The 24,696-nt window shown below is 40.9% G+C and overlaps 2 protein-coding genes across 6 annotated transcripts; one reads left to right on the top strand and one right to left on the bottom strand.

The window, feature by feature from the left end:
- Positions 1 to 639: 639 nt before the first annotated feature.
- On the top strand, positions 640 to 6,702 carry zbtb48 (zinc finger and BTB domain containing 48). 4 transcript variants are annotated; one of them, XM_061058007.1, is made up of 11 exons: positions 640 to 814; positions 1,410 to 2,140; positions 2,242 to 2,567; positions 2,645 to 2,750; positions 2,862 to 2,954; positions 3,069 to 3,155; positions 3,320 to 3,474; positions 3,841 to 3,977; positions 4,064 to 4,228; positions 4,342 to 4,430; positions 5,469 to 6,702. In XM_061058007.1, the coding sequence occupies exons 1-11, from the start codon at positions 802 to 804 to the stop codon at positions 5,895 to 5,897; spliced, it is 2,331 nt and encodes a 776-aa protein (XP_060913990.1). In that variant the 5' UTR covers positions 640 to 801; the 3' UTR covers positions 5,898 to 6,702. The 4 variants fall into 4 exon arrangements, with proteins under 4 accessions (XP_060913990.1, XP_060913994.1, XP_060913991.1 ...); XM_061058011.1 differs by having other exon boundaries at positions 640 to 870; positions 1,413 to 2,140; XM_061058008.1 differs by having other exon boundaries at positions 640 to 870.
- A 174-nt stretch (positions 6,703 to 6,876) lies between these two features.
- On the bottom strand, positions 6,877 to 20,308 carry klhl21 (kelch-like family member 21). Of its 2 annotated transcripts, none has more exons than XM_061058005.1 (5): positions 20,155 to 20,308; positions 11,768 to 12,850; positions 9,973 to 10,378; positions 9,249 to 9,321; positions 6,877 to 8,780 (listed from the first exon to the last, which is right to left on the bottom strand). In XM_061058005.1, the coding sequence occupies exons 2-5, from the start codon at positions 12,792 to 12,794 to the stop codon at positions 8,445 to 8,447; spliced, it is 1,842 nt and encodes a 613-aa protein (XP_060913988.1). In that variant the 5' UTR covers positions 12,795 to 12,850; positions 20,155 to 20,308; the 3' UTR covers positions 6,877 to 8,444. The 2 variants fall into 2 exon arrangements, with proteins under 2 accessions (XP_060913988.1, XP_060913989.1); XM_061058006.1 differs by lacking the exon at positions 20,155 to 20,308 and adding an exon at positions 13,406 to 13,559.
- Between the last annotated feature and the right edge of the window lie 4,388 nt (positions 20,309 to 24,696).

The following is a 24,696-nucleotide window of genomic DNA, read 5'->3' as shown; positions in this document are numbered from 1 at the left end:
AAATAAATAAATAAATAAAAAACGTATAGTTCTTCCATTTAAAGAATGCAAATGAATAAACATCCACTATTCTTGCACAGTGACATTAGATTCATTTGGAGCTTGATTATTAGATAGCAGATCAAAGCTGTGTTGAGTAAATTTAAATGTTTCCAGGTGAAACCAGCAACAATGTTTCTAATGCGTTAGGTTTAGGAACACTCCACTTTCACAACAAAATGGGAAAACAAACTCACCCCCAACTCTGCAGACAAAGCGCAGAACACCAGAGACCAACCTTAAAAAATTAAACTGAATTAATTTAGTTTACTTTTGCCACATGAGGTTTAAGAAGCGGCCCGACTGTTACCAGCTAGTAGGCTAGCTTTACATGTGTGAGCCACAAACAGACGCCGCTTCTAGATGGCCGACTATAGCGTTACCCGGAGTTTGTTTATTTACCCAGAAATTATAAAACAATAGTAATAAACTATTTAAACATATTATACAGTATATCTAAAATTAGTAAAAGGTCATTAAGAGTTTAATAAATATTTTTGTAGCTATAAACTTTACGTCATGGCCGTTCAGTTTTTGTGTAGAATAATGGTCAACAAAAATCTTTTCCGGAGTTCTGTCGCGTAACTAGCGTCACTTCCTTTTACAGTTTTTTAGGGGCCTACAAGAAACGAAAAGAAGGAGCTTGTAGCTGCTTTGCGTTTTTAAATTATTTACAGCACGCTTGAAGCAGTTATTTTCAACAAGAGAGCGTGAATATCTTTTCTTTTTTTTTTTATCGAGACTGCAGATGTGAGTGTGAAGATGCAGCTGTCGGGTTCGTACCTCGCTAAGGGAGCGTCTTAAAATGTGTGCTAAGAAATAAACGTCGAGGTGCGTAGATAGCGAGGGGTTTGCAATAACTTAGAGGAATGTGTTTCTTCCTGGAAAATATATTTTATTCTTTATGTTTTTCCGAAATTTAAAGAACTGGATAATGCAGGTTTTATTAATCTCTTAAAAATGTTAAATTTTAAGGTTTAAGGCTGCGTTTAAAGAATTCGTAGCTTTGAAATTACATTAACAAGGCACACTGGGACTCAATTACATGAGTACTGCAGGTTAAGGGTACCTGGACTGTTGCTGAATCTCAAAATGTATTCTGTTGGTTTGGCATTTCAAATTATTTGGACTCCTAAACTATGAACATTCACTATTTTGTGACATTATCTAGACAAAATAATTGCTTGATTGCATAATCAACAGAACAATTATTGTTAAAACGCATGCATTCCAAGCCATAAAGTATAATAATTCTTAGTTGCTTCAAACTAATTTTTCAAGGTTACAAAATATGGGGTTGCATGGGAGTGCAAAGTGAAAAAAGTCTAGTAATAAGTGGATTTACAAAAATGTTCCTGTGTCTTCTGCAGCAGCAATTAGTGAAAGAGGAGGGATGCCTGCAGCAGACAGCAGCCATGCACAGCGTGTCCTATCCTCCCTGAACCAGCAGAGGGCAGTAGGGAAGTTCTGTGATGCAGTGTTGAATGTGGGAGGTGGAGTGGTCTACCTGGCCCACCGCAACATCCTGGCATGTTTCAGTGAACTTTTCCATCCGCAGTCCAACATGCCCTCTGCACCGAGCACAGAGCTCTGCCTTCAGGAGTGTCCAAACGATGGCCTGGAGCAGCTCCTGAACTTTGTCTACACTGGAAAGCTAACCCTGGACGCTGAAAACCTGGACAAGGTGCAGCGTGCGGCAGTCAGCCTGTGCGTCCCAGAAGCACTCGCACTCTGTCAGCAGTTTAAGGAATCATCTGTGGATGCTGCTCCGGTGAAGCGAAAAAGAGGACGACCAAGAAAGTCTGCACCAGATTCAACCTCGTCTTGTTTAGTTAAAGAAGAGAACTTGCCCATTATCACAAAAGAAGAGCCCAGCTTTGTTGCAGTTGCAGCCAATTCAAGCACCACCAGCACCGCTTCTACTACCACGCGCTCTGGTCGGTTAGTAAAGGGTCCAAGGCGACTGGTGACTGATGAAAGCCCTCATACTGATTATACAAACCTAGAAAAAGCCTGCAAGAGCGCTCCAGTTGTTCCCATGGAGAGAGAAAGTGGTGATGTTGGAGTGGAAAACCAAAACCAGCAACTTGCTGAAACTGAGGTAGAATACATGAACATTTTGTAGGAAAATGTGTTACATAGTTTAGGCATTAGTTACAATATGTTCCTACAAGAACAAACATTTCTTTGTGCTTTTTGCAGGTTACAGAGCTTCAGATCGACTTAAATGAAAGAGACGTTGGCCAGGTCGCTGAGGGAGCAGTAGAAGACAACGATGAGGATGAGGATGAGGATGTAGGGGATTTTGAGGAGTTGAATGACGACACAGACGAGGAGTACGTCCCCGTTGCAGAGCCAAGTTCTTTAGCGTCATCCACGTCAACACCCCGAAAACGCAGGGCCACGACTAAAACCGAGAAAAAGGAGAACGGCGAGGAGGTGGAGGAAGACTCCAAGAAGGACTGTGTGCAGTGTCCCGTCTGTGACAAATCCTTCAAGAGCAAATACTACCTTAAGGTCCACAACAGGTATGCACATGTGTCTGCGGTGTTTTCATTTGAATTTTAGTTCAGATAAATATTGCCATTGTGTTTTTTTTCCACAGGCGGCATACAGGGGAGAGGCCTTTTGGTTGCCTTAAATGTGGAAAGAGGTACTTTAGAAAAGAGAATCTTTTGATACACGAGGTCAGAGACTGTACCAAAGTGCAGGTGAGTAAGCGAGAGAAAACAAAAAATACAAGAAAATAACATTTGTGTTCACTGCAGTAAGACGTCTCAGAAGTAAAATATGTAATACATCATTCTGTTTTAAAACTACAGACCTATACGTGCGTAACGTGCTCGGCAACCTTTAATGGAAAAGAAGAGCTGCGTGTGCACGTAGTCAGCCACACAGGAAACATGCCCTACAAGGTACGGCCTACATCTCCCCAAATTTGAGGAAACGTAGCACAAAACATATATATACATCAAATACAGAGTTATTCTAAAATATTATATTCAATCGTATTGTTTCATGTCTTTCAGTGTTCAACATGTTCTGAACAGTTTATGTACAAGAAAAACTTGACGACTCACATGATGAAGGTCCACGGTCACCCCAAACCAAACGCAGTGAGTGTTAATGTCTGTCTTTTTCATTTCCACCCATTCAATATAAAAACACTCTAGGGTGTAAATTGTGTGAGAAATCCTGTGTTTTCATATGAAGCCACGTTTGTATCCAAGTACATGCCTGCGGGTTTCCATTCTGTCATAACAAGCGTTTTGACTTTCAGTGCCCCCAGTGCCCTAAAACCTTCCTCACCAAGTCAGAGCTGCGTGTGCACGAAGCGGCCAAACATCGGGGAGAGAAGCCGTTTGTGTGTGAGGAGTGTGGCCATCGAGCGTCCAGTCGAAACGGCCTGCAGATGCATATTAAAGCCATTCACAGGTAGTGTAAAAATGTTCTATTTGACCAGAAATAAATAAGATGAAACAACACCCAGTTAGAGCTCCCCCTGCTGACTGGCTTCAGTATAGGTCATAAACCCCTCCTCAGATGTGTAAACAGATGGGTTAGCGAAAGGGGAAGGACTCTGGCTCCAAATTACGCCACCAACACAATATGTCTGCGCACATCACTGTGGTATTTTGGCTTCATGGAGATGGAGACATGCTGTCCATATTTATAGACAGCCAACAGAACTAGATCTTCATAAATTTAGCTACGGATAAATTCAGAGATCCTTTTTTCTTAGCACACTGTGATAGCCTGTATTCCGCTTTTCTTTTTTTAAACTCTGGTTCTGCTTTACAGGAACGAGCGTCCTTTTGTGTGCACCTTGTGCGGCCATGCCTTCTCCCAGAAGAACAACCTCAACATGCATCTGCGCATACACAGCGGGGAGCGGCCGTACCAATGTCATCTCTGTGGAAAAACCTTCAGGACACAAGGTGATCCATCCTTCACGACCTGACGCAGTTATTAGTCGTTGACTGACGCAGATATAACTTAAATCGCCGACTTTGTCTTATTCCAGCTAGTCTGGATAAACACAACCGGACACACACCGGGGAGCGTCCTTTCAGCTGTGATGTGTGTGAGCAGCGCTTCACAGAGAAAGGAGCCCTCCTCCGACACAAAGCCAGCAAGCACGAGGAAGGACGCCCTCACTGCTGTCAGATATGTGGCAAAACCTTCAAAGGTTAGTGAGATGTTAAAAGAAGCAAAGTGTAGGTTCATTATCAGTTTACAAAAAAGCATTGGTTCAGACTTCCAAACGAGATTTTTCTGTTTGTTGTATTTTTACTTCACCAGCCAAAGAGCAGCTCCGCGTTCATCTGCGTCGCCATAAAGGCATGAGGAAGTTTGAGTGTGTCGACTGTGGCTACAAGTTCACTCGACAGGTACGCTCACTGAAGTCACTATCTGCATTTGATGTGTTTTTTCTACAATTCTACAATTCACTTAGCAGACTCTTTTATCCAAAGCGACGTACATCAGAGAGTAAGTACAACACAAGCAAGGATCTAGAAAAAAAGGGAACAATGTCAGTAAGAGCAAACGATCAGCTTTGAGTCTGATTGGACACACAGGTGCTGACAGGAAGTGACCAGAGGCAAAGCACAACATTGAGGGCAGTTCTTGAGAGCTCTAATCAGTATAGAAACCATCTTATAAGTCGTCGTTATCAAACAAAAACCATCGTCATTACCACCATCATCATCATGAATAATATGGAGACCATCATCATTAAGTTAGTAGGTATTCATGAAAGAGCTGGGTCTTTAGCTTTTTCTTAAAGGTGCAGAGGGACTCGTTCCACCACCGGGGGGCGACAGAGGAGGAGAGTCTAGTCAGCGTCTTAGGACCCTGTTGTGAAGGTTGGATCAGACGCCTTTCATTGGCAGAGCGTAGTGGGGCGGGGGGGAGTGTAGACCTGGATGAGAGAGTTAAAGTAAGGAGGAGACGTTTTTGTGTCTGTTTTGTAAGCGAGCAGCAGAGTTTTAAATTTGATGCGAGCAGTAACTGGGAGTTTTTTACTTCCAGATTTATTTTTTGTGTGTGTTTTATCTGTGAAATATCAGAAAACACATAAAAAAATAACACAAAAGCCCAAAGTGACATCTTCAAATGGCTTGTTCTGCAAATTTTTTTTATCTTAATTCATCAGCTGATTATATGGTTCTGTGTCGTCTGTCTTGGTCTTGTCTATGTCTCTGAGCACTCTGGTCTTGGTTATGTCATGGTCTCGGTTAGTGTGGTCTTGACTAAAACACTAGTCGAATGGAAAATATAAAAACACAGTATCAAAGATTTTGACAACCTTATTGCTGACTAATGCGGTTTATTAGTTTATTGTTACATGACTAAAATCCTGTTGAATATGTTGAATGTTGAATAATCTCTCCAAACCCTCCATCTATTCACACGGTCCGCTACAGGCTCACCTGCGACGACACATTCAAATCCACAAACGCACTGAGAACTACAACCCGCGGCAGAGGAAGCTGAGGAACGTGATCGTGCAGGACGTGGATGGAAGTCCTTTAGAAGATCCCTCGCTGATGGCAGAGGAGTCCGACTACAACCCTGAGACTGACGACGTGCAGGAATCCTCCAACCCAGCGGCAGACTCCAGTCTCAGTTCCAGCTGCGTCGTCAGGGTGGTGATCGGGCCGAGGGAGGCGGTGGTGATGGGGGAGGAGGAGGAGGAGGAGGAAGCGTCAAACCAGAACCTCGGACATGGGGAGGCAGCAGACAGTTTCTCTGTGCCGGAAGTGTTGCAGCAAACACGGCTGGACAGTGAGGAGTACGAGTCCACGTTGGATATGGAGGGAATGGTTGAGAACATATCAGAGAGTAAGACCTGATGACCAAAGCACCAACCAGAGACTGTGCAACCAGCTCAGAATGACGGAGAAGACTTCCTTCCTACATAAGAAGCACTAAACTTGATATTTGAACTTTGACCTTACAGATCAGGAGAAGAGAATAAGCTTCAAGAAAGACAAAAAACCTATGAATTCCTCCACATGGAACTGCATGCTTCTGACTGGCTGCTTGAATGTTTAAATGTCTATTTATTTCTTTTTTATTCAGCTTCTTTTTATCAGCTTGAATCTGGGGAATTAGAAGTCAGATCTTCACTGGTGTTCGGTTTTGTTTTTGGAAGTATATGCCCTACTTTTGGAAAGTATCGAAGTGCCAGTGTGCTGGAAAGTTGCTGGTAAATATTTCAAAATGCTAAAAATGTCACTTCTGTTAAACACAAGCCTACTGTACATCCAGAAGCCTGTTAGCTTAGCTTAGCTTTGCACAAATGCTTGACAAGCAGAAAGAGATCGCCTGGCTTTAAAACATTTCTTGTTACCACTTTTTAAAGTCGTAAAAAATTCCAAGTGACATTTTTATAGAAGCTCCACGCTGTTTCCTGACACGACCAAGCCTTATTGATTGACAACAAAGAAATAGTCCAGTGCATACAGCCCAGGAAGCTGCTGATCTATCTTTTGGCATCATGTGTATGTTATCTCTTTTCTGATCATTCTCTTTAACCAGCTAATGTACAACTCTGTAAAAAATTTTTTCCTTTTTCTGCATGTTAACAATAGCATTTTGTAAACTGAACCAGTGACAGCAGTGGGAATAATAAAACGACCTTAGAGAAGAAATCAATGATCCACCTGATGGTCTGGTTTGCTTTAGTAGATCATCAAGATGCATTGATATCGGGCTATTTTATAACCTAGTAACAGTAAGCGGTAGATGGATTCTGTAGGGCATCTTTAAAGTTTGTTTCCAGACATCCTTTCTATGAAATAAGACGCCACACAGGTTTGTGATTGTATGTTTAAAAGATAAAGATTTATAAGTGAACGCATCAGCTTACTTATGCTATTTATAAAAAAATAACCTCGCACTCTGCTGCAACTAGTCCAATATAAGAAACACATTAGCAACATGCTAACAGCTCTGATTCTGCCTGCAGTTTTCATTTCTGACACCCACACTGTAAACACTGCACAGACACAGTATGCACGGCTAATCATCACTGTAGTTACAAAAATGAAATCAAAAGCTTGTATGAAAAAACTAAGAAAACATCAATGCAACAACACTTAAAACATTATGAACATTAAGGCAAAAACAGTTTTTCATGACAACAAACTGAGATGTTTTTTTGCACTTCCAGTTTTAACCGGTGACGCGCCACAAACAACGACCGCATGTTACTTAATCTGTGATGCATCTGGGACACCTTAAGCAACCACAGCACAAATATATATCCATAAATATACGTAAAAACATCTTTAAATACATCTCTTAGACAAAGTCCTTCATGCATATTCTTCTGGTGGTTCTAAAGGTTGATGTGGACTGATTTAAAGGTCTGGAGCGACACAAGGAGATGTCCTAATTATCATCAGCAAGGAAGATGGCGAGCTGAAGATATTTCCCCTGGTAAGACGACCCATCCTATTGGCTAATGTGTTTATGATGCTGGATATCAGTTTGTGATTGTCATGTCTTCAAATGAAAACAAATTGTTTATGATTTACTGTTTTAAAACCGCACTCCATACAACATTAAAGGACTAAATTATCAAAATTAACAAAAACACAGGTATGGTTTAAGGAAAGGGAAGAAAGGACATGTGGGGCTGTAAACGCCCAGGTATGATGTCCTCTCTGGCACAAACTACTAGAACCGGAAGGTCACCGGTTAAAGTCCCGACCAAGTCCGGAAATTGGCCTGGTAGCTGGAGAGGTGCCAGTCCACTTCCTGAGCACTGCCGAGGTGCCCTTGAGCAAGGCACCGAACCCTAAAACTGCTCTGGAGCGCTCGTTGTGGGCATTTCTGCCATGTCAAACATCTTGACCAGCCAACTGCCAGCTGACACCCCACCTTTAGGACTTTTTTCCTGATTGCACCTCGACTTTTATACGATCGCACAGTAAGTCCAGCCTTTGATTAACAAGACGAGGACGAGTGGTTCTCATAATATGTTTGAGAAATATATGCAGAGAGACCCCCTGCCTTCATGGTTGAGCTTTTTTTTAAACTAAATTATTGCTTTTTGATTTCCTAAATGGTCTGATAACACTTGGAACTAAGGAGCTCTGATTAAGAATTACTCGACCCTGAGGACTGACAGTTTGGTTTGGTTAACTTCCCATGTTTCCCATGTTTCCCGTGTTCCTAACCCTCCATCAAGGGCAATGAATGGCCTCTGATCCCTAAACTTGTCTACAGGATCCATCGTGGACTGAGCCCAAACAGGGCTGAGGAACACCTTCCTTTAGAGGAATTATCAGCTTGACAGTCAGGTGGATTAGAAGGAGCTCTTTGTACAGTCTTCAGCGTTACGTTGAGGTCATGACACAAAGAGGACTGAGACTGAACACGACATCAGACTCTCAGTGTGCCGGGTTCACGTCCTGGTTCTGGTTCTGGTTGAGATTGTTGTTGAGATTTTGGAGGGCTAGGTGACGTTGGTGCCGGTGCAGGTGGATGGCGTTGGACTCCGGTATCTCCGTGGGTTCAAAGGCGCTGGACACCTGAGGCATGAACTGGCGGAAGATGCTGACGCTGCCGTGCCAGAACGTCGGCTGAGGGAGTCGCCCGGCAAGAGTCCACGTACGGGTGTTCGGGTCGTAGACTTCGACTACATCTGACAGCTCGAACGTGTTGTCATAACCTCCAGAAACGTAGATTTTACCCCCCAATACGGCCACACTGCCTCCAACATGGACCTGCAGAGAAAAAAAGAGGATTGAATTCTGTTCTAATTCTGTTTGTTGATGGATAGCCCCTTGAGATAAACAACCTCATTTTCGAGGGGGGGTCCAACAAAAAAAAACACAAAACAGTAGAGTGTGATACAGAAACAGTTACACACAACATACACACATAAATGCTCTTACCCACACCTCCACCCACAGCACCCACACAAAGCCATCAGAGGTAGATAAACATAATGACAAAATGCAGTCAAGAACACAAAAATAACAAAAGCAAATTGACCATTTGATTTATTTTTACACTACTTAATTGGAGTTTGTTTAATTCATCTATATTTTGGATTGATCTGATAATTGAATTTTTGTCAGATGTAGAACTCAAAGATTTTGTTATCAAAAATATTTTCCTGTCAACAATGCTTTAAAAATATTTTTCCACCTTCATGTAACCGAACAAATGACAATATGTGAAACACAAACCTGGGTCATGGGACTGACTTTGTCCCACTCATTCTTCAGAGGATTATAAACGTCCACCTCGGCCGAGTCATCTCTACAAAGAGAAACAAACCAGAGTCACACTGCAGACAAAAATGACTTCATGCTAACTTTACTGAACAAAAGGTTTTCAAATCATCAAGCATACCCTACATTTTTAAAGTATTTAAAAAGCTAACTATATTACAGTCATTTTTACAAACTCATGTAGAAAGGTGTGTAATGATAAACCACATAAATATGAAATGAATTGAACTTTAAATAACTTTTTTAACTTTTACCTTTACATTGAAGACTCTCACTTTCTGAACATGATTGAAACAAGGCAACAATGATTTTTTAAATAAATTAATGTGCTGTTATTTTGTCATTACTCATCTTAGGAAACTGAAAAAAGAAAGTTTATGATGAGAGTACAATGGCGTCCTCTTGTGGTGTAACATCAGAATGATAGTTGACAACATGATACAGTGAAGATGCCTTTGTCACAAAGTATGGATGATGTTGAGTTGTTAACTTATGTTACATAGTACATTATTTCATGGGGATCAGGCTGGCAGCACCATTTCTTAACATCTTTTCTCCCTCACGTGTTCATTAAGTATCATTTCAAGAGAACAGCTGTATATTGTAAATAAAACTTGTGGAGTGCTGGTTTTGATTGAAAAGATTTATATCCCAGTCTCGTTTTGTAACTTATACTCACCTGATGAAGTAGATGAGGCTCTTGAGGGTCACAGTTTTTGGAGTGAAGGACCAGGGTGGCATCTGTCCACAGCTCACCATGGACCAGCGGTTTGTTTCTGCGTCGTAGCCCTGGATGGCCATGGTGTCCTCTCCGGTCAGAGAGCCAATGGCGTACAGGCGTCCGCTGCAGGTGGTGGTGGAGCAGTTGTCCATCGGGTGAAGCATCGGCGGTAAGGCCTCCCAGCAGTCCAGAGCGTGATCGTATCGTTCGGTGCTGTCTGAAGCCACGACGTACAGCTGACCTTTGAGCACACTGGTGCTGTGGTACTCACGCGCCTTCAGCATGGGCGACACCTCCGTCCACTCGTTCACACTGGACTTATAGCGCCACACGCCGTCGTAGAGGCGAGAGCCATCAGAGCCACCTGGAGGTAACACACATGGTGCGTCAAAACTGAACGCCGCTTTGAAGATGCTTATTATGAGTTTTCGGACATCATGATGTACAATAAGATCAAAAACAAAACAAAGGAGCAGGTTCAATGTGTCTGGAGGTATTTCAATCTTCTAGCTCACATAAAAAAAAAACACAAAACAATGATGATCCACCTACACAAGGATCCCTGAACACTTATATATATAAGATATATCGGCCCGTACAGAAAAATGATTATGATTTTTTTGTTAAAATATGGGGCCTTCCATGTTTAAAAACAGGGTAAAAACATCTTAAACCATATCCCAGACTTTCACGACACATCTGTGAAAACCTCGTCTGTTTTGAGTCTATAAAAGCAGCAGATCTGTCTAACTGCAGGGACTGTATAATTCAACCTACCCAGTTGCATAAGAAGTATCTCATATCTTTGTGAATGAAATTGTATCCAAGGATATAAAAACATTGTCTGCCTCCCAACATTATGCAATTCTGCTGTTATTTCTGTCCCTGCAGCCCTGAGCTAACAACATGGCTAAATATGTTGTCATGCAAGTAACTCAAGCTCTGACTGAAAGAATAAGACCATTTCTCAAAAGGATCGACCAGTCAGCTGGTGATGAAGATGCTCATGATGACACCACTGTGGTGTTTTGGCAGCACACCATGTCCTGCCTCACTTCGCCTTGTTCCCACATGGAGCCGCAGAGGCTGCAGTTTATTTATAATCCTGACGCACGTTTCATAAGGTGAAGGAGCGGGAATGGAAATCTACTGACTGCAGCGTTCACACAACATTATATCTAATATACACACTATTCTACCCACATCTTTCCGACAGATGGTGGGACATCAGATAGAGCTCTGATTTCAACAAAAACACAAGATTTTGGTTCAACAGTTTCAATACCATAGCAACAAAAATACAAGTCCTAGGCACCCAATATTGGGTAATTTCTAGTTTTTAATAACCAGAAATAGAAAGCAAGCTCCTGCAAACTTTCTAAATTGCACAAATATAAATTTGGCAACGTTTGTATCTGTGCAATTTAGAAAGTGTAACCTTCTCTGCTCTCTATCAGTTTTGCATCTTTATCAGATGTTAAAAATGGCTTGAGAAATGTCAGTATAAGCCGACCTGTGAAAATCAATGGACATCAGATGCTCTCTCTCGCTCTCACTCTCTCTCTCTCTCTCTCGCTCTCTCTCTACCTTTCATGCTTTAGGAAACTAAGAAACTTTAGGTTCAAAACATGCCAGAAGATCAGAAGTGTTATTTAAAACTTGGGTACGTTTTGATCCTGATCATAAGAACAGCGGTTAGATTGTTTAAAACATTGTTTTGTAGTGTTAGTGAAGTGTTTGAAGGTCTTCTTACCTGAGACATACATATCACTTCCGAGGGCAGCTATGCTGTAGCCTCCTCCCAGGTGATCAGGGAACTCAGCCAGGTAACGCCACTGTCCAGTCTGAGGGTTGTAACAGTCCACCGTGACCAGCTCATCACAGTCCTGATCACAGCCTCCGACCACCACCAGAATCTCAGCCAGTCCTGTGGACGGTCGAGGCCTCATGCGGTGGCAGGGCCGGTCATGGCGGTCGTACTCACAGGACTGGAAGCTGCGAGCTTCGTTGACCATGCGGAGGCAAGTGGGCGACAGGTAAACAAGCGGGTCGCTTTCAACGTGGGCCAACAGGAAGAACCTCCTGACAAAAGGGAGCCGGACCTGCTGGAGGAGCTCAGGCCAGTAGTGCAGCCTCCGCTTAAGATCAGCCTTCACCCAGCGCACAGCGATCTGATATACCGTCTCCTCCTTGTCCACGCAGAGCTCATCCTCTGACACAAACTCAAGGAGGCGCTTCCATGACAATCGCTCAAAATCTGTCCCTTTAGCCAGCTCCATTATGTTTTTCAGGACAAAGCGGCGAGCGCTGGTCGCCAACCCTCGGCAAGCAAAAGCCTCCGCAAAGTCCTGGATCTCTAAGCAGTTTGAAACATCAAGCCGCTGCTCCAGAAAAGCACAGCAGGCCTCTTTGACGGAGGGAAACTGAAACAGATCAGCCGTCTTCAGCAGGACGTCCACGTTATCCTGAGTGACAGTGACCCTTCCCGTGTAGCAGAAGTCCACCAGCAGACCTAAAAGTTCCGCTGACACCTCGTGTAGAACCACCCGGTCCATCGCGCTCTCCCTCAGAGTTCCTGCAAACATGGCTCTGAAGTAAGTGCTGGCAGCGGCCAACACTGTGCGGTGACAGTGGAACTCGCGGCCCTCCGCACACAAAGTCACATCAAAAAACTTGCGCTCTGCGCGGAGCTCATGGATCCCCCGCAGCAGGTTGAAGGCATGGGCTGTGTCGAAAAAAGGAAGGGTGGAGGGTTGTGTCTGCAGGACTGGTTTTTCCATCTCTCCTCTCTGGGTGTCTCAATATTTGGTGGTCGTGATCAGAGTGAAGTTTTCATCTAAAAAAGACCAGAAACATACATTACATTCAAGTCAAACAAGTTAACAACTAAATGTGCTTGTTATTGTCTAATCTAGCAACTGTTGGTCAATGATATAAAAAATGATCTTGTCAAATTACATCAGTTTCCTTTGGTCCCTAAAAAAGGAGCGACCCTTCAAAACTGAGAAACAGATCAAAGGTTAACGTGACATTTCTGCTTAGGAAAAAGATTTGAATAGTGAAAGTTACAAATAAAAAAAGGGACTGATTGATTTTCTGTCTCTCAAAAAATCAATAAAATCAACTCAGTGTAACAGCTATTGTAGCATGTGTACGATTCTCAAACATGAATCCTTACACACTTTTACTCACAGGTAAAGGAATTTTGAAATTGCTGTGATCACGTTGACAACATTAACGCAGCAGAGATGAACAAATGGAAATCTTCAACCTTAGAGCCACATGTCTTAAAGCTCTACAACGATACCTCTAAGTAGTATCACACACAGCTGCTAACTGAAGTAAATCAAGAATTTAAATTAAAATAAATCCAAACAGTCCTTTTTCCTACCTGTCGAGCTCTTCTACAGGAAAATACAACAGCGTCTAGAAAATACAACAGCGATACTCAACAAAACTCTGGTGAACACGACCAGCTCCTTACTCGTGTTTAAGAAAGAGAGCTCGCTTGAGCTCAGGGGCTATAAATACACCCGCAGTGTCCATTTGCAGGCAGTATTGGCGGGGGGGAGGACACCTAACAAGCCGTGGGCTTACGCTCTGTGGAGAGTATAAACCCCCTTCCACTCCCACTGGTATGTCTCTGTGGCCAGTCATTGTGAGTAAGAGGTCTTTGAGAGAGAAGCCAGCTGAGCCCGGGCCCCTTCACCATCATCAGCAGAGAAACATACCAAAACACAGAGCCAAGACCAACTGTCATGACTTTCTGCAATCTGTGTCAGCAGCAGACAGAAAAAAATGATTCTGTAGAAAATAGAGCCTTTAAGAAGCACAGGTGTCATGAATGTTGGTGGTTAGAGAATATAACTGCAGGAATAAATCCAGCTACTTTTTTGTTTTGCAGTCTTAAGTATCAAAGAGTTGTCACAATACCAGAATTTCAAACTCTGATTAAATACTAGTAAAGATGAATTCATATCGATACCTGTTTTAATAATGGGGCAACAAAAATAGAAGTCCTAGGCAGCCAGTAATGGGTAATTTCAACAAAAATTTGGTAAAAACCTCAGAAACTACTCACAATCCAGTTCGCCTCTTACACTACTTTTTGTGTGGTGGTAGTTTGAAAATGCTAGCAATGCAAATACACTGAATTAAAATGGTTAACATCGGAAAGTATCGATGGTGAAAACTTGTAAAGAAAATGATCAGAAAAAAACAAACAAAAACAGGCCATTTCTAACTGAATATTTTGGGGGTTTGGACTCAGCATGTCACTTCAGACTGTGGGACATTGCTATGGCTATTTATTTAAATATTTTCTGACATATAACCCTACTGTCTTTCCTAAGTTTGTGTTTAGACTTTAGAAGTTTTCGTTTCTTACTCAGATTTGTTGGGAAAAACTACTTTAAAAGTTTGGTCAAAGAAATGGTTTTACAAGATATTTTTTAAAATCCTAGACTGTATATTTGAAGTCATTCATGGCTCTTTCATTAGTAAAGCTGGTTTTGGATTGAAGACTTTTGGGTCAACAGGAGAAAAGACAGTACCTTTGACACACTTTGATACACGTGATTACACTGAAAAACACAAGTTGCAGTTGAGTTAGTACGACCCTGATTTAAAGGCCTATCTCAAACGCTTGACAATATTTGGAGATGATCATTCCAGCTGAAAATACACAGGTATCTGCTTACATAGATTTGTTTAAAGGTTGTTATAAAGCCCCCAGCAGGTCCCCCAGCCAAAGGACTTAACACAAATTCCTCATGAGGGTTCAACAATGCATCGGTGCACACAGCTCTGCGAGGGATCAGGCTGAACTCCTGAAGGGCAGACAGGACTTCAAAACCAGACCTGCTCCACGAAAAAAATCTGAACTTCTGCGGAAGAGATTGTGTGGACGCTACAGGGGATAATAGCATTTCCTTACATAGACGGGACAAGCTCCCCCTTTACTCTGTTGCCTATTTGATTTCTTACTCCCACTGGCCTCTGTTACAAATACTCAAAATGTTCTTTCATAAAAGTCATTCAACTAGAACATTCGTTCTCAAGCAACAAGTTTTCACAAGGAACAAACTAGAGCGGCAGAGCCCGACCGATTCATCGCCAAGCCGATAATATGGGCCGATATTAGCATATAAAGGGACTATCGTATCGGCTATTTTATCGCAGATACATTTATTCACCAGTCAAATAGCATTTCATTTGCGTTTCATTGTATTACAATTGTATTAATGTATTACAACAAACACTATCAATCTCCAGAGCGTCAAGCGGTGATGCTCATACATGCACTTATTTTCCAGTTGAGTGACCATCATGTCTTCATTCTTTATCTTTTTCACGAGAGTTTGATAACTGCATATGAGGGATTCATGCCATAAATGTTTATCTATATCTATCTATCTCTAAAGATCGAACATAGATCAAAGAAAGATATCAGCCGAGTTATCGATATAATTTTTTTTTCTCTTCCTTATATCAGTATGAAGTGAACCCAATAATTTCTTATCGGTCAGGCCCTAGAACAATTCTCAGTATCTTCCAACATCTCATGAGGTTGTCAACATTTGAAGTGCTTCTATACTGTGATACCATGTGTTCTGAAATGAAACAATCTTTTTTTATTTTAACGATTGATAGTCTCAAAAAGTACAAATGCTGTGAACCAAATGCTGGCGTGAGCAAAAGAGAGAGTAAAGACTTTCTAGTTGCAAAAATACATTGGCAACGTTTCGGTGTGCAGGAGTTGCTTGTAATCGGTATTGAAACAGGTATTGATTTTGTTTCATTCTTACAAGTGTCATATCTATGTTTAAAGTTCTGGTATTGTGACTGACAGCCCTAGCATCTTAAAAATCCAACAGTCAGAGAAGTATCGAACAAACTTACAATCATCTCTAAAAATAGTTGACAGAAATTTAAACCCATGCAGGAAGGCAGAGACGGGACGTGGTGAAAACAATCTTTCTGCTATGAGAGAGGAGTTCAGAGAGAGAGCAGTATGGCAGCATCTGACCGACACAACTTGGAGGATATATACAGTATGTGAAAGGGACCCTATGCCCTCCTTTCATCACGTACCAAAACAACATCAACCTGTCAGCTCCTCTGAGCTCATGACCTGCAGTTATTATATTCTAGAGAAAAACACTCAGAGAGGTACAGTGATGTTAGTCACAGTAGAGGACTCGAGTACCTTTCTTGGTTAAACTCCACATGATCGTCAGTGATTATTTCTATTCCTGGAAATATTTGATGATGTGTATCTGTATTTTGGAACTGCATAACATGAGTATCCGCAGGCTTACTACATACAGACACTTGTAAAAAGATACTATAGTTAGCCTTCAGTGACCAAATGAGCCAAATGTATCAGAGTTTAAACATCCAACAACAAGACCGAGAGTCTACAGACAGTCTGAGTCTGTGAGACCATGTTTAGGCTCAGTGATGTTTTAACAGGCTATCAAGGAGGTCAGAATACAAGTAATAAGCGCAATGATAGCCTGATCCGGCAGTTCCAGGAGTCGTCAGCCCCGAAAATAAATAGTTTTTATCACATATGTAGTGTGTCATATCGAACGGCAATCAAGGCCACATCCGAGACAGAAAATCTAACATGTTTAATTTTTTTGGGGAAAATAGAAAAATATGAGCATCATCTTGGAAAATGTAGTTTTCAACTTTTAAATAAAAATATACGCTAGATTTATACACAGCGAGGATGACTTTGAAATCACTCTTGGCGTCCAGGAGTTCAAGTATTCAGTTGGGCGGTGTTTATTCACAAGCTGTTCTGTGTATGTAAACAGGGTAAATCAACAACAGGCTCGGTTTACATGAAGATGTTTACTGTTTCTCTGTATCGCTCTGTTTGAATGATAGTGTTGCCCCTTGCTGGTGCAACTTTGCAATTACCATCAGAGACAATTTACATACATATGGACTTCAACACTGTTTTGAATTTATATCGCCTCGGTATCACTCATCATAGCTGCAGAAATAGCTCCCCTGTTTGCAGAATTACCCTGCAGAAACTTGGCTGTTAATCATTGGCAATCATTTACTTTGCATGTACAAAGCTTTGAATATCAAAGTAATGACTACATGACGTAGAACATGAATAGATGCTTTCAACGTGGAACAATTCAGACTTTAATTGTAACCATGTCGGCTCATTCTGCAAGATAACTGTGCTTAGATTCGTGTGGTCAAGCACAGCAGCGGGCAGTCTCACATCAACACCGAGACAGCTGGTCTCTCTGCTGTCGCTCCAGGCTGCTGGGGCCAAGTCAACCATCAGAGCGGGGTGACATAAACCCCTGGTTCCCCACAGCTGAGGCTGGCCTGGCCATAAAAAGGCAACCACGCCAACACACTCATCTCATCCCCCACAGAGGAGGGCCTGAAACACTGACAGCAACAATACTCAGATAAGAGGACGGAGGGATGCTTCACATACCATGTCCTTAAAGAAATTATTTCACATTGTAAATCTGTAAAATACTTCAAACAACAGCAAACATTAGGGAAACACTGAAATGATTGGTTTGACATGTTTTTGTTTATCTTTCCTCTTTATCATAAACAGGCCACTCAGATTTATCTTGTGACTAGTTTGATATGATTCATTTTAAGGGCCGTCATCAATCCATGTTACAATCATCCAAATTGTAACATGGCAAAGGGCAATATCTAAATTACATAACTTAGAATGTTTGATAAAGCTGAATTGTTTTAACAAAATACAGTTAAAATGAAATACTGTAGTGCTGCAGATGTCCTGGCCTGTCAATTCTGTGTATTTCAGACGGAAGTAAATATTCCAACAAATAAAATATCCTCATGTGTAGTTTAGCTCAGTTGGAAGAGCAGGCGCCCCATGTACAGAGAGTAAAGCCGTCATTACACTGCTCGCAGGTTTGATATATTTATCAATATGACTCTTTCAATTTCTTTCTGTGGATATGTAGGCCTATTAAAACTTGTTCCATATTGTGTAGCCCTAACGCATTGTCATGAATCCAACTACCACTACATTTGTATTTATGTAGTTATAATGACTTCATTTTTAGTTCCTTTTGAAATATTTTAAACCCTGCATACTTGATAATCCATCAATTATATTAAACAGTACAGCTTTCAATTTACAAACTAACAACAAGCTGGCTGGTGTACACTGACTAGCTGGAGCTGAGTCAGGTTTTAAGCCGCATACAAACCGTTGACAAACTGTAACATTGCGCCCGCCTGTCAATCATGTCGGCTATCCTTCATAAAATCAAAACAGATGAATTTTATAAAAAATTAAACCGCGTACAGTGTGTGCCGATCGAGACATGAGCTAATCAGACCTAAATTATTTCGTTCTTTGTACCAGGATGTAAACATGTTCATCTCTGGTGTAAAAACTGTATTTTTTGGCTTGGTGTGTATGTGACTTCCAATACTTTCTAAACTAGCCTCAAGCAGACACTCAACAAACTGCAGGATTTGCACTTCTGCATCGGATTCATTTTTCCACATCGGAGGTTGCTGCTTGCAGAAAACATACAGGACAAAATCAGCAAAGGCGTACCCCCTTTGTCCACAGGAGTCGATATCGACACAACCAAAAAGTCATCACAGGATTATGTAAAGTTATTAATGTTGGAATTTAAATTTGTGATAGAATATTTTCATGCTGTCTTAATCCCGCTTTTACTCAAATAAAAGCTCTCTGCTCTACTTTTCCACTACCGTACCCTGCTTAATTGTCCTTGACCAACTCAGTGAACTCTTTGTCAGGTCAAGTAGAACTTCTTATGACTGAGCTTACAGTCTGGATACACTGCCAAATGAATGAAACAGCATTGTCCATTAATCCTGTATTAGGAATGCAGAGCAGAATACATTTTAGTAGCAACCAGGAGGCTTTCATGTTCTGTCTCACCAGGGGTAATGTAAAATACAAAAACAATGTGCTTATTCATCTGCCCCTGCATTCCTCTAATTCCTGCTCCTGTCAACAAGAAGAACTGTTTTAGTGGCTATAATAAACATTTGCATTATACAGGCCATAACGCCGCACAAGGAGGCCTCTGTGTCACGCTTCTCTTTCCAAAGCCATAAAATGATCATATTTAAATGTAGCAGTTCATGCTGGACTAAACAACCAGGACCTGAAAATAATGGACAAAAACCTTTCCGGTGGCATCGCTGTCACATACTGAAAAAACACAATCTACTCAGAGCTTTTATGTTTCCTCAAACTTGTTTTTAAATGTATCAAGACTAGGAATGGAAACTGTAGCGTACAATATCGTAGATCTACGTTTGGTCAATCAGCCTTCTCCATCAAAACTCTGGAACACATTAAACACCTGAAATAAAATTAATCTCGGACTTAAAATCTTTTACAAAACAGGTGAAATGCTGAAATGCTACTTTTAAATAGTATCTTCAAACTTTATTTTAAACTGGTTTATAGCATTTGTATTGTTGTACATGTATTTTAATGTATCCTCATATCGTGTTATGAGGTTTTATGTAACTAAATGTTGTACATTTTAATCTGTTTGTTTACACAAAGGCCCAACTGGGGACACGAGTGGAAATGAGCAATAGCCAAATACTCTTTATGCAGAACATCAGTTTCATGCTTTGTATTGAAATTATGTTAAATTGCATTGTCCCTATTTAAAATAAATAAATTCAATTCAATATAGCTCAGGTATTTGTCAAGTGTCAGTATACCAATAAGCGTACAAATAATTATTATGCTGTTGGGACATTATCTCCGCCTGTATTTTGGTATTTACCACACATAACGACGTAATACGTCAACGGTTGTCGTGGTTACGCGAAAGCAGAAAGTTGATTTAAGCTAGCTGGAGAGAAGTTGCTAAACATTTGTCTCAACAGCATAATAAGTATTTGTAAGCTTACTGGTAAACTGACACTTGACAAATATCCCCTTTTGACGCATAAAAAAACATAAAATAATCGACATGTTTATATGAAGCTAGTGACGTCATTCTTCTTATCGGACACAACGTTACAGCTAACCGTCCTTCCCTATGGTCCTACGTCGGTTCGGAAGAATTAACGACATTAAAAACAGACCAAATCAAGCTAAAAGCAACTTACCAGTATGTGACTTCAACGGATTGTAATGACTCAACAAGTAACGCGTGTTAACGTCACACATATCGAGGTGAAATTAAAGTTTGATGCCGCGGTTCTGTTCGGCCTCCTCCGCGCTGTGATACCATGCAGTGTAATGAATGCTGCCTTCATGGGCTGTCGGAAATATTTGTTGCGAATACGAAGTTGTCGTTGGACATATACAGTCATGACTCATAGCAGTGTCTCTACACATTATGTCGCATTGCATTAATGTTAAATTTGAATATCACATCTGAACTACCCCCATGACATGACAACTATTTCTATCATTGCTATTACTACTACTACTACTACTACTACTACTACTATGCGGAATAATATGTATTAAAAATCATAGCAATGACAAAAAAATGAAATTAAAAACTGTTGTTAATACATGTAGATGATTCTCAATCATCTAAATCTTAAACAGCAATGGTTACAATTTTTCTTACAAATTATAATAGCCTAATTAAAACGCAAAAAAACTCGCGTGTATTAAATCAAAAAGTCGTCCTTGAATGCAGCATTTAAAACCTGTTTACATTTGGCAGATCTCAGTAAAAGATGTTGATGTCCAATAAAAACTGAGGTGTAAAGAATGAGATAAAAGGTTGCTTCAGTTTCAATGTATTGTGCATGCTACTTCTCTGTCAATCTTTCCAGGATGTCCTCTATGCCTTGCAGTGTTAGCTGATAATTAATTTAAAGTAAAACCCGACTCATTTTCTCTACTGCCCATATTTAAAAAGTAAATGTTTTCCCTGAGGAGAAATGAAACAATTATTTTTGCAAATAAACCTTGTGAATGATGTGATGTTTGCAATAATAGAAGTTTTAAAAATGTGAACCATTTCTAAGTGCCTAAACCAACAAAACTGCTGCAACATATGAATATGAAATTGACCTTTAAATTCAGACTATCCCCAACAGACTGTATAAACTGTTCCATTGTGTTTTTTCAGTTGATTTGCACCCATTTGAATCTGCAGAGCACTGACAGGGAAAATCCACCTAAGGCTATTACAATGTTTAATTCAATAAAACTGCTTAAAATTCAGCCCAGCGAGGGACATATATACATTAAGCTATACCTTTACTGTCCGTCCCTCTGAGGGGGGATAATGAGGAGGAAAGAAAGAGATGATGGCTAGAATGTAACACAAAGAGTGAAATCCCCTTCGCCGGGTAATTAAGAGTGACCTACAGTTGAACTTGGTCCGCCCTCATTGTGTCCCTCAGGCGGATATCTGGAGATGTGGGAACTGCTGACGGACATCTTTTAAAGGGGTCACTGTGACATTGTTCTTATGCAGCTGTGAGGTGCACACAGAGTGAGAGCCATGACAGTTCATACTGATGCTTTTTTTTTCATTTTTTCACTGGGATTTCAGAGACACATTTGGATTATGACCCACAACATGTCCTGAACAAAACAGGGATGCACTATCGAGACAAATAAACACTCAAGTAAGGCAAAGTTTTGAAGACAAAATGTTTACAGGTAGCAAACGTTAGCTTGGCATGCATTAAAAAAAAAGGACTAAAATAAGACTGGAAGTGAAGGGAAACAACTGGTGCTCATTGTAAGCTCATTTCTAGGACACTGACATACACCATGTTCAAAAGTTAATAAGGTTGAAAGCATGAACTCTAACATTAGAGAGCAGCATTATTACTTTTTTCATTGTTTATCTGTCTACTTGTTGAATTATGAACTAGTCACTCTCCTCAACCCTTTTTTTTTCATTTCCCCACAACTCAGAGGGAAATATTTGTCCCATAATGCTCCACTGTATAGGTCATGTCCATCCATTCACACACTGATGGTAGAGGTTTGTAAAGTGTCCATCAGAAGTAAATAATCCCATTCATACACATTCATACGCTGCAGACAAAGCAATGGGAGCAACTTGGGGTTAAGTGTCTTGCCCAAGGACACATCGGACATACCAACTGAGCCACAGCCGCCCCCTTTTTGTCCGTTGTTTAGAGCTGGGGGAGAGGTGTACAATGTTTTTTAATAGAGCCCTTTTTATCAAGCTCCCTGATGAACACAGCAAGACTGAAGTTAAGCTGTTTTACGAGAGGAAGAGACAAGAAACTATGCCACTAACATCACTTACACTTTGTTATTTCATTGTTTGTTCTTGGAAAAAAATATTAGTAATGGCAGCTTTGGTAAAAAAAAAAGAAGCAAGAACAAACATATCATTAATTGACCAGAGCAGAGATAAAGTCAACATGATCAACAAGTGGAGCCACTTTCCTCACTTTGGGTCCCAAAGTTTTTGGCTACAGTAAAAGATACTATTCAACACAATATTTTCACTTCTCCTCAGTGTAATCCATGTTACGACTCCACCCTAAGACCACCCACGTGAAAGGGGACCACAAGGCATGTTGGAGAGAAAAAAATGCATGTTTACACATGTTCAGTCACTAGATGGCGACATTCTATGGTTTTATGTTAAAGCCACACTCCTAATCTGCAGACCACTGGCTCTCACAATAAAAAAAAATAAAAAATTAAACCTAATTAATTGTGGTAAACTAATTAACAAGAGATGATCTTTGCATTATAAAAATTCTGAGTTTGTTCGTCTTAGGGCTGGAAACAAACTTGCTGGTTTATGAATTTGCTTGATTGAAACACCAGCCAGTTAGTGAGTGTAAATATTTAGGAGCCATTGATATTCATGTAAATCCTGACTCATTGATTTGGGTTTGTCTCGGTGATGCATAACTGAGTAAGCAAACATGTGTTATAATTAGGCTTACAGACAGACAAAGCTCACATTGTGTTCTGATTTTGTAACATTGTGGAGCTTTTTTCTTTTATTTCTTAACAGTATTATGCAAATTAAGTCGCTCAGTGGGGAGGGGCAGAAGTGGCGAGGAGCCTGCAAGCAGAGGTAGGAGGAGTATCTGAGGTGGCACCACATAAGTCAGACATTGATTTCTGGGTGGAGCAAAGTGGGATTTCATCTATCTGGAGTCATAATCACAACATCCCCTGCTCAGTGAGTCCACAGAGTCAATACAAGAGAAAAGGTTAGGCGCTTGACTCATGTGAATCAATGTCCTCTGCTCAATCAAGCAACCTTCAGGCTTCAGCTTTTATTGGTTCATTTTTTCCTCCAACACAAACAGGAGTTTCTCCCACTCCCCCCCGGACTCATTTCTCCACAGGATCACAGTCAGCTCTATAAACCAGACGTCCGTTTTTTTTCTTTCTTCACCATGCAGTAACCACAATGCAAATAAACATCTGGATGTGCTGAAACACCTGCGGATAAGCAAAGAGCAAACAAGTTCATATTGTTTGGGTCGGGTGAGGAGCTGAAACAAAAAAATTTAAAGTCATTACTATTTTATACACCTCTGGAACGGGCAAACTCTGAAAACCAAGGAGGCAGATTTCAGTGAGTATGCAGTCACTGCTGGTCTGAGGAATTGAACCACCAGTACAGCTTTCAAAGCTCCTGTCAGGAACTTTTGCTTTGTGTGGATTTTGCCCCCCTCCCCACCAGAGGAACTTTTCTTCCTGCCTGGTCCAAAAGTCAGAACTGAACTGTGGAAATAGGCGTTTAAGTCTGCAGCTCCCTTTACTTCAAACCAATTACAGAAAGAACTGAAACTGAACGAGCTGCTCTCACTGGAGGCTTTTAAGATCATTTATTTGTTTTTATTACATTTTATTTTATATACTTAAAAAAAACCACACACACAAGGTGAAATTACTTTTACACTCTGTTATTGAGACACACTACACACACAGGCTGAAATACATACACATGCACAAACAGGATCCTGTGGAGATGCACTGATGGAGAGACGTCAGAGTGAGGGGGGGGGGGCTGCACATGAAAGAGCATCTGAGCCTTTAGCGGTTTGTTGCCTTGCTCAAGGGCACCTCGGCAGTGCACCTCTCCAGCTACAAGACCAATTCCAGACATGGTTCACACTGGGACTGGGAACAGGATGTCATACTGAGTGTCAATTCAAAAGCAACAATAATTGTTTTGGACAAACATTTTGACGTCTAACTCATGTCCAGGACACAGACATGAAACAAACAAATAAGCAGCTGACGTTCTGCAGAGCTCCGATGTCTGCCTCTTCAACAGAGCACCAGAGTGATGTTTGAGGACGACTGCTCCTCGTCTGCATCAAACGTCTTTCATTGGCCCTGACAATTATTTGATCTTTTTTTTATTAATATGACATCTTATCGTTATTCTGTTAAAACTTGGAAGAGGAACAGCGTCTGTGAAACGACAGAAGATCGATGAGACGTTCTCAAAAGCAACAGGTCAGCTGGAAGTTAGTTTGTATGGCAAAATACATTTAAAATAAAAGCTTCAGTTAACTCAGTCTTCAGATGATTATTTATGGACACTTCACTTTGGATCAAAAATATCCTAAAAATAATGAAACGAATTGAGTGATGTAAGTAAATCAAACAGGAATACAAGAGTACCCCTGAAGAGTGTATGAAGTTGATTTCATGGGGTATAAATC

Source organism: Labrus mixtus, chromosome 15, assembly GCF_963584025.1.
Source record: "Labrus mixtus chromosome 15, fLabMix1.1, whole genome shotgun sequence".
NCBI classification, from domain to species: Eukaryota; Metazoa; Chordata; class Actinopteri; order Labriformes; family Labridae; genus Labrus; species Labrus mixtus.
Note: the sequence above shows the minus strand (reverse complement) of the source record. Positions and strands in the feature narration are given on the sequence as shown.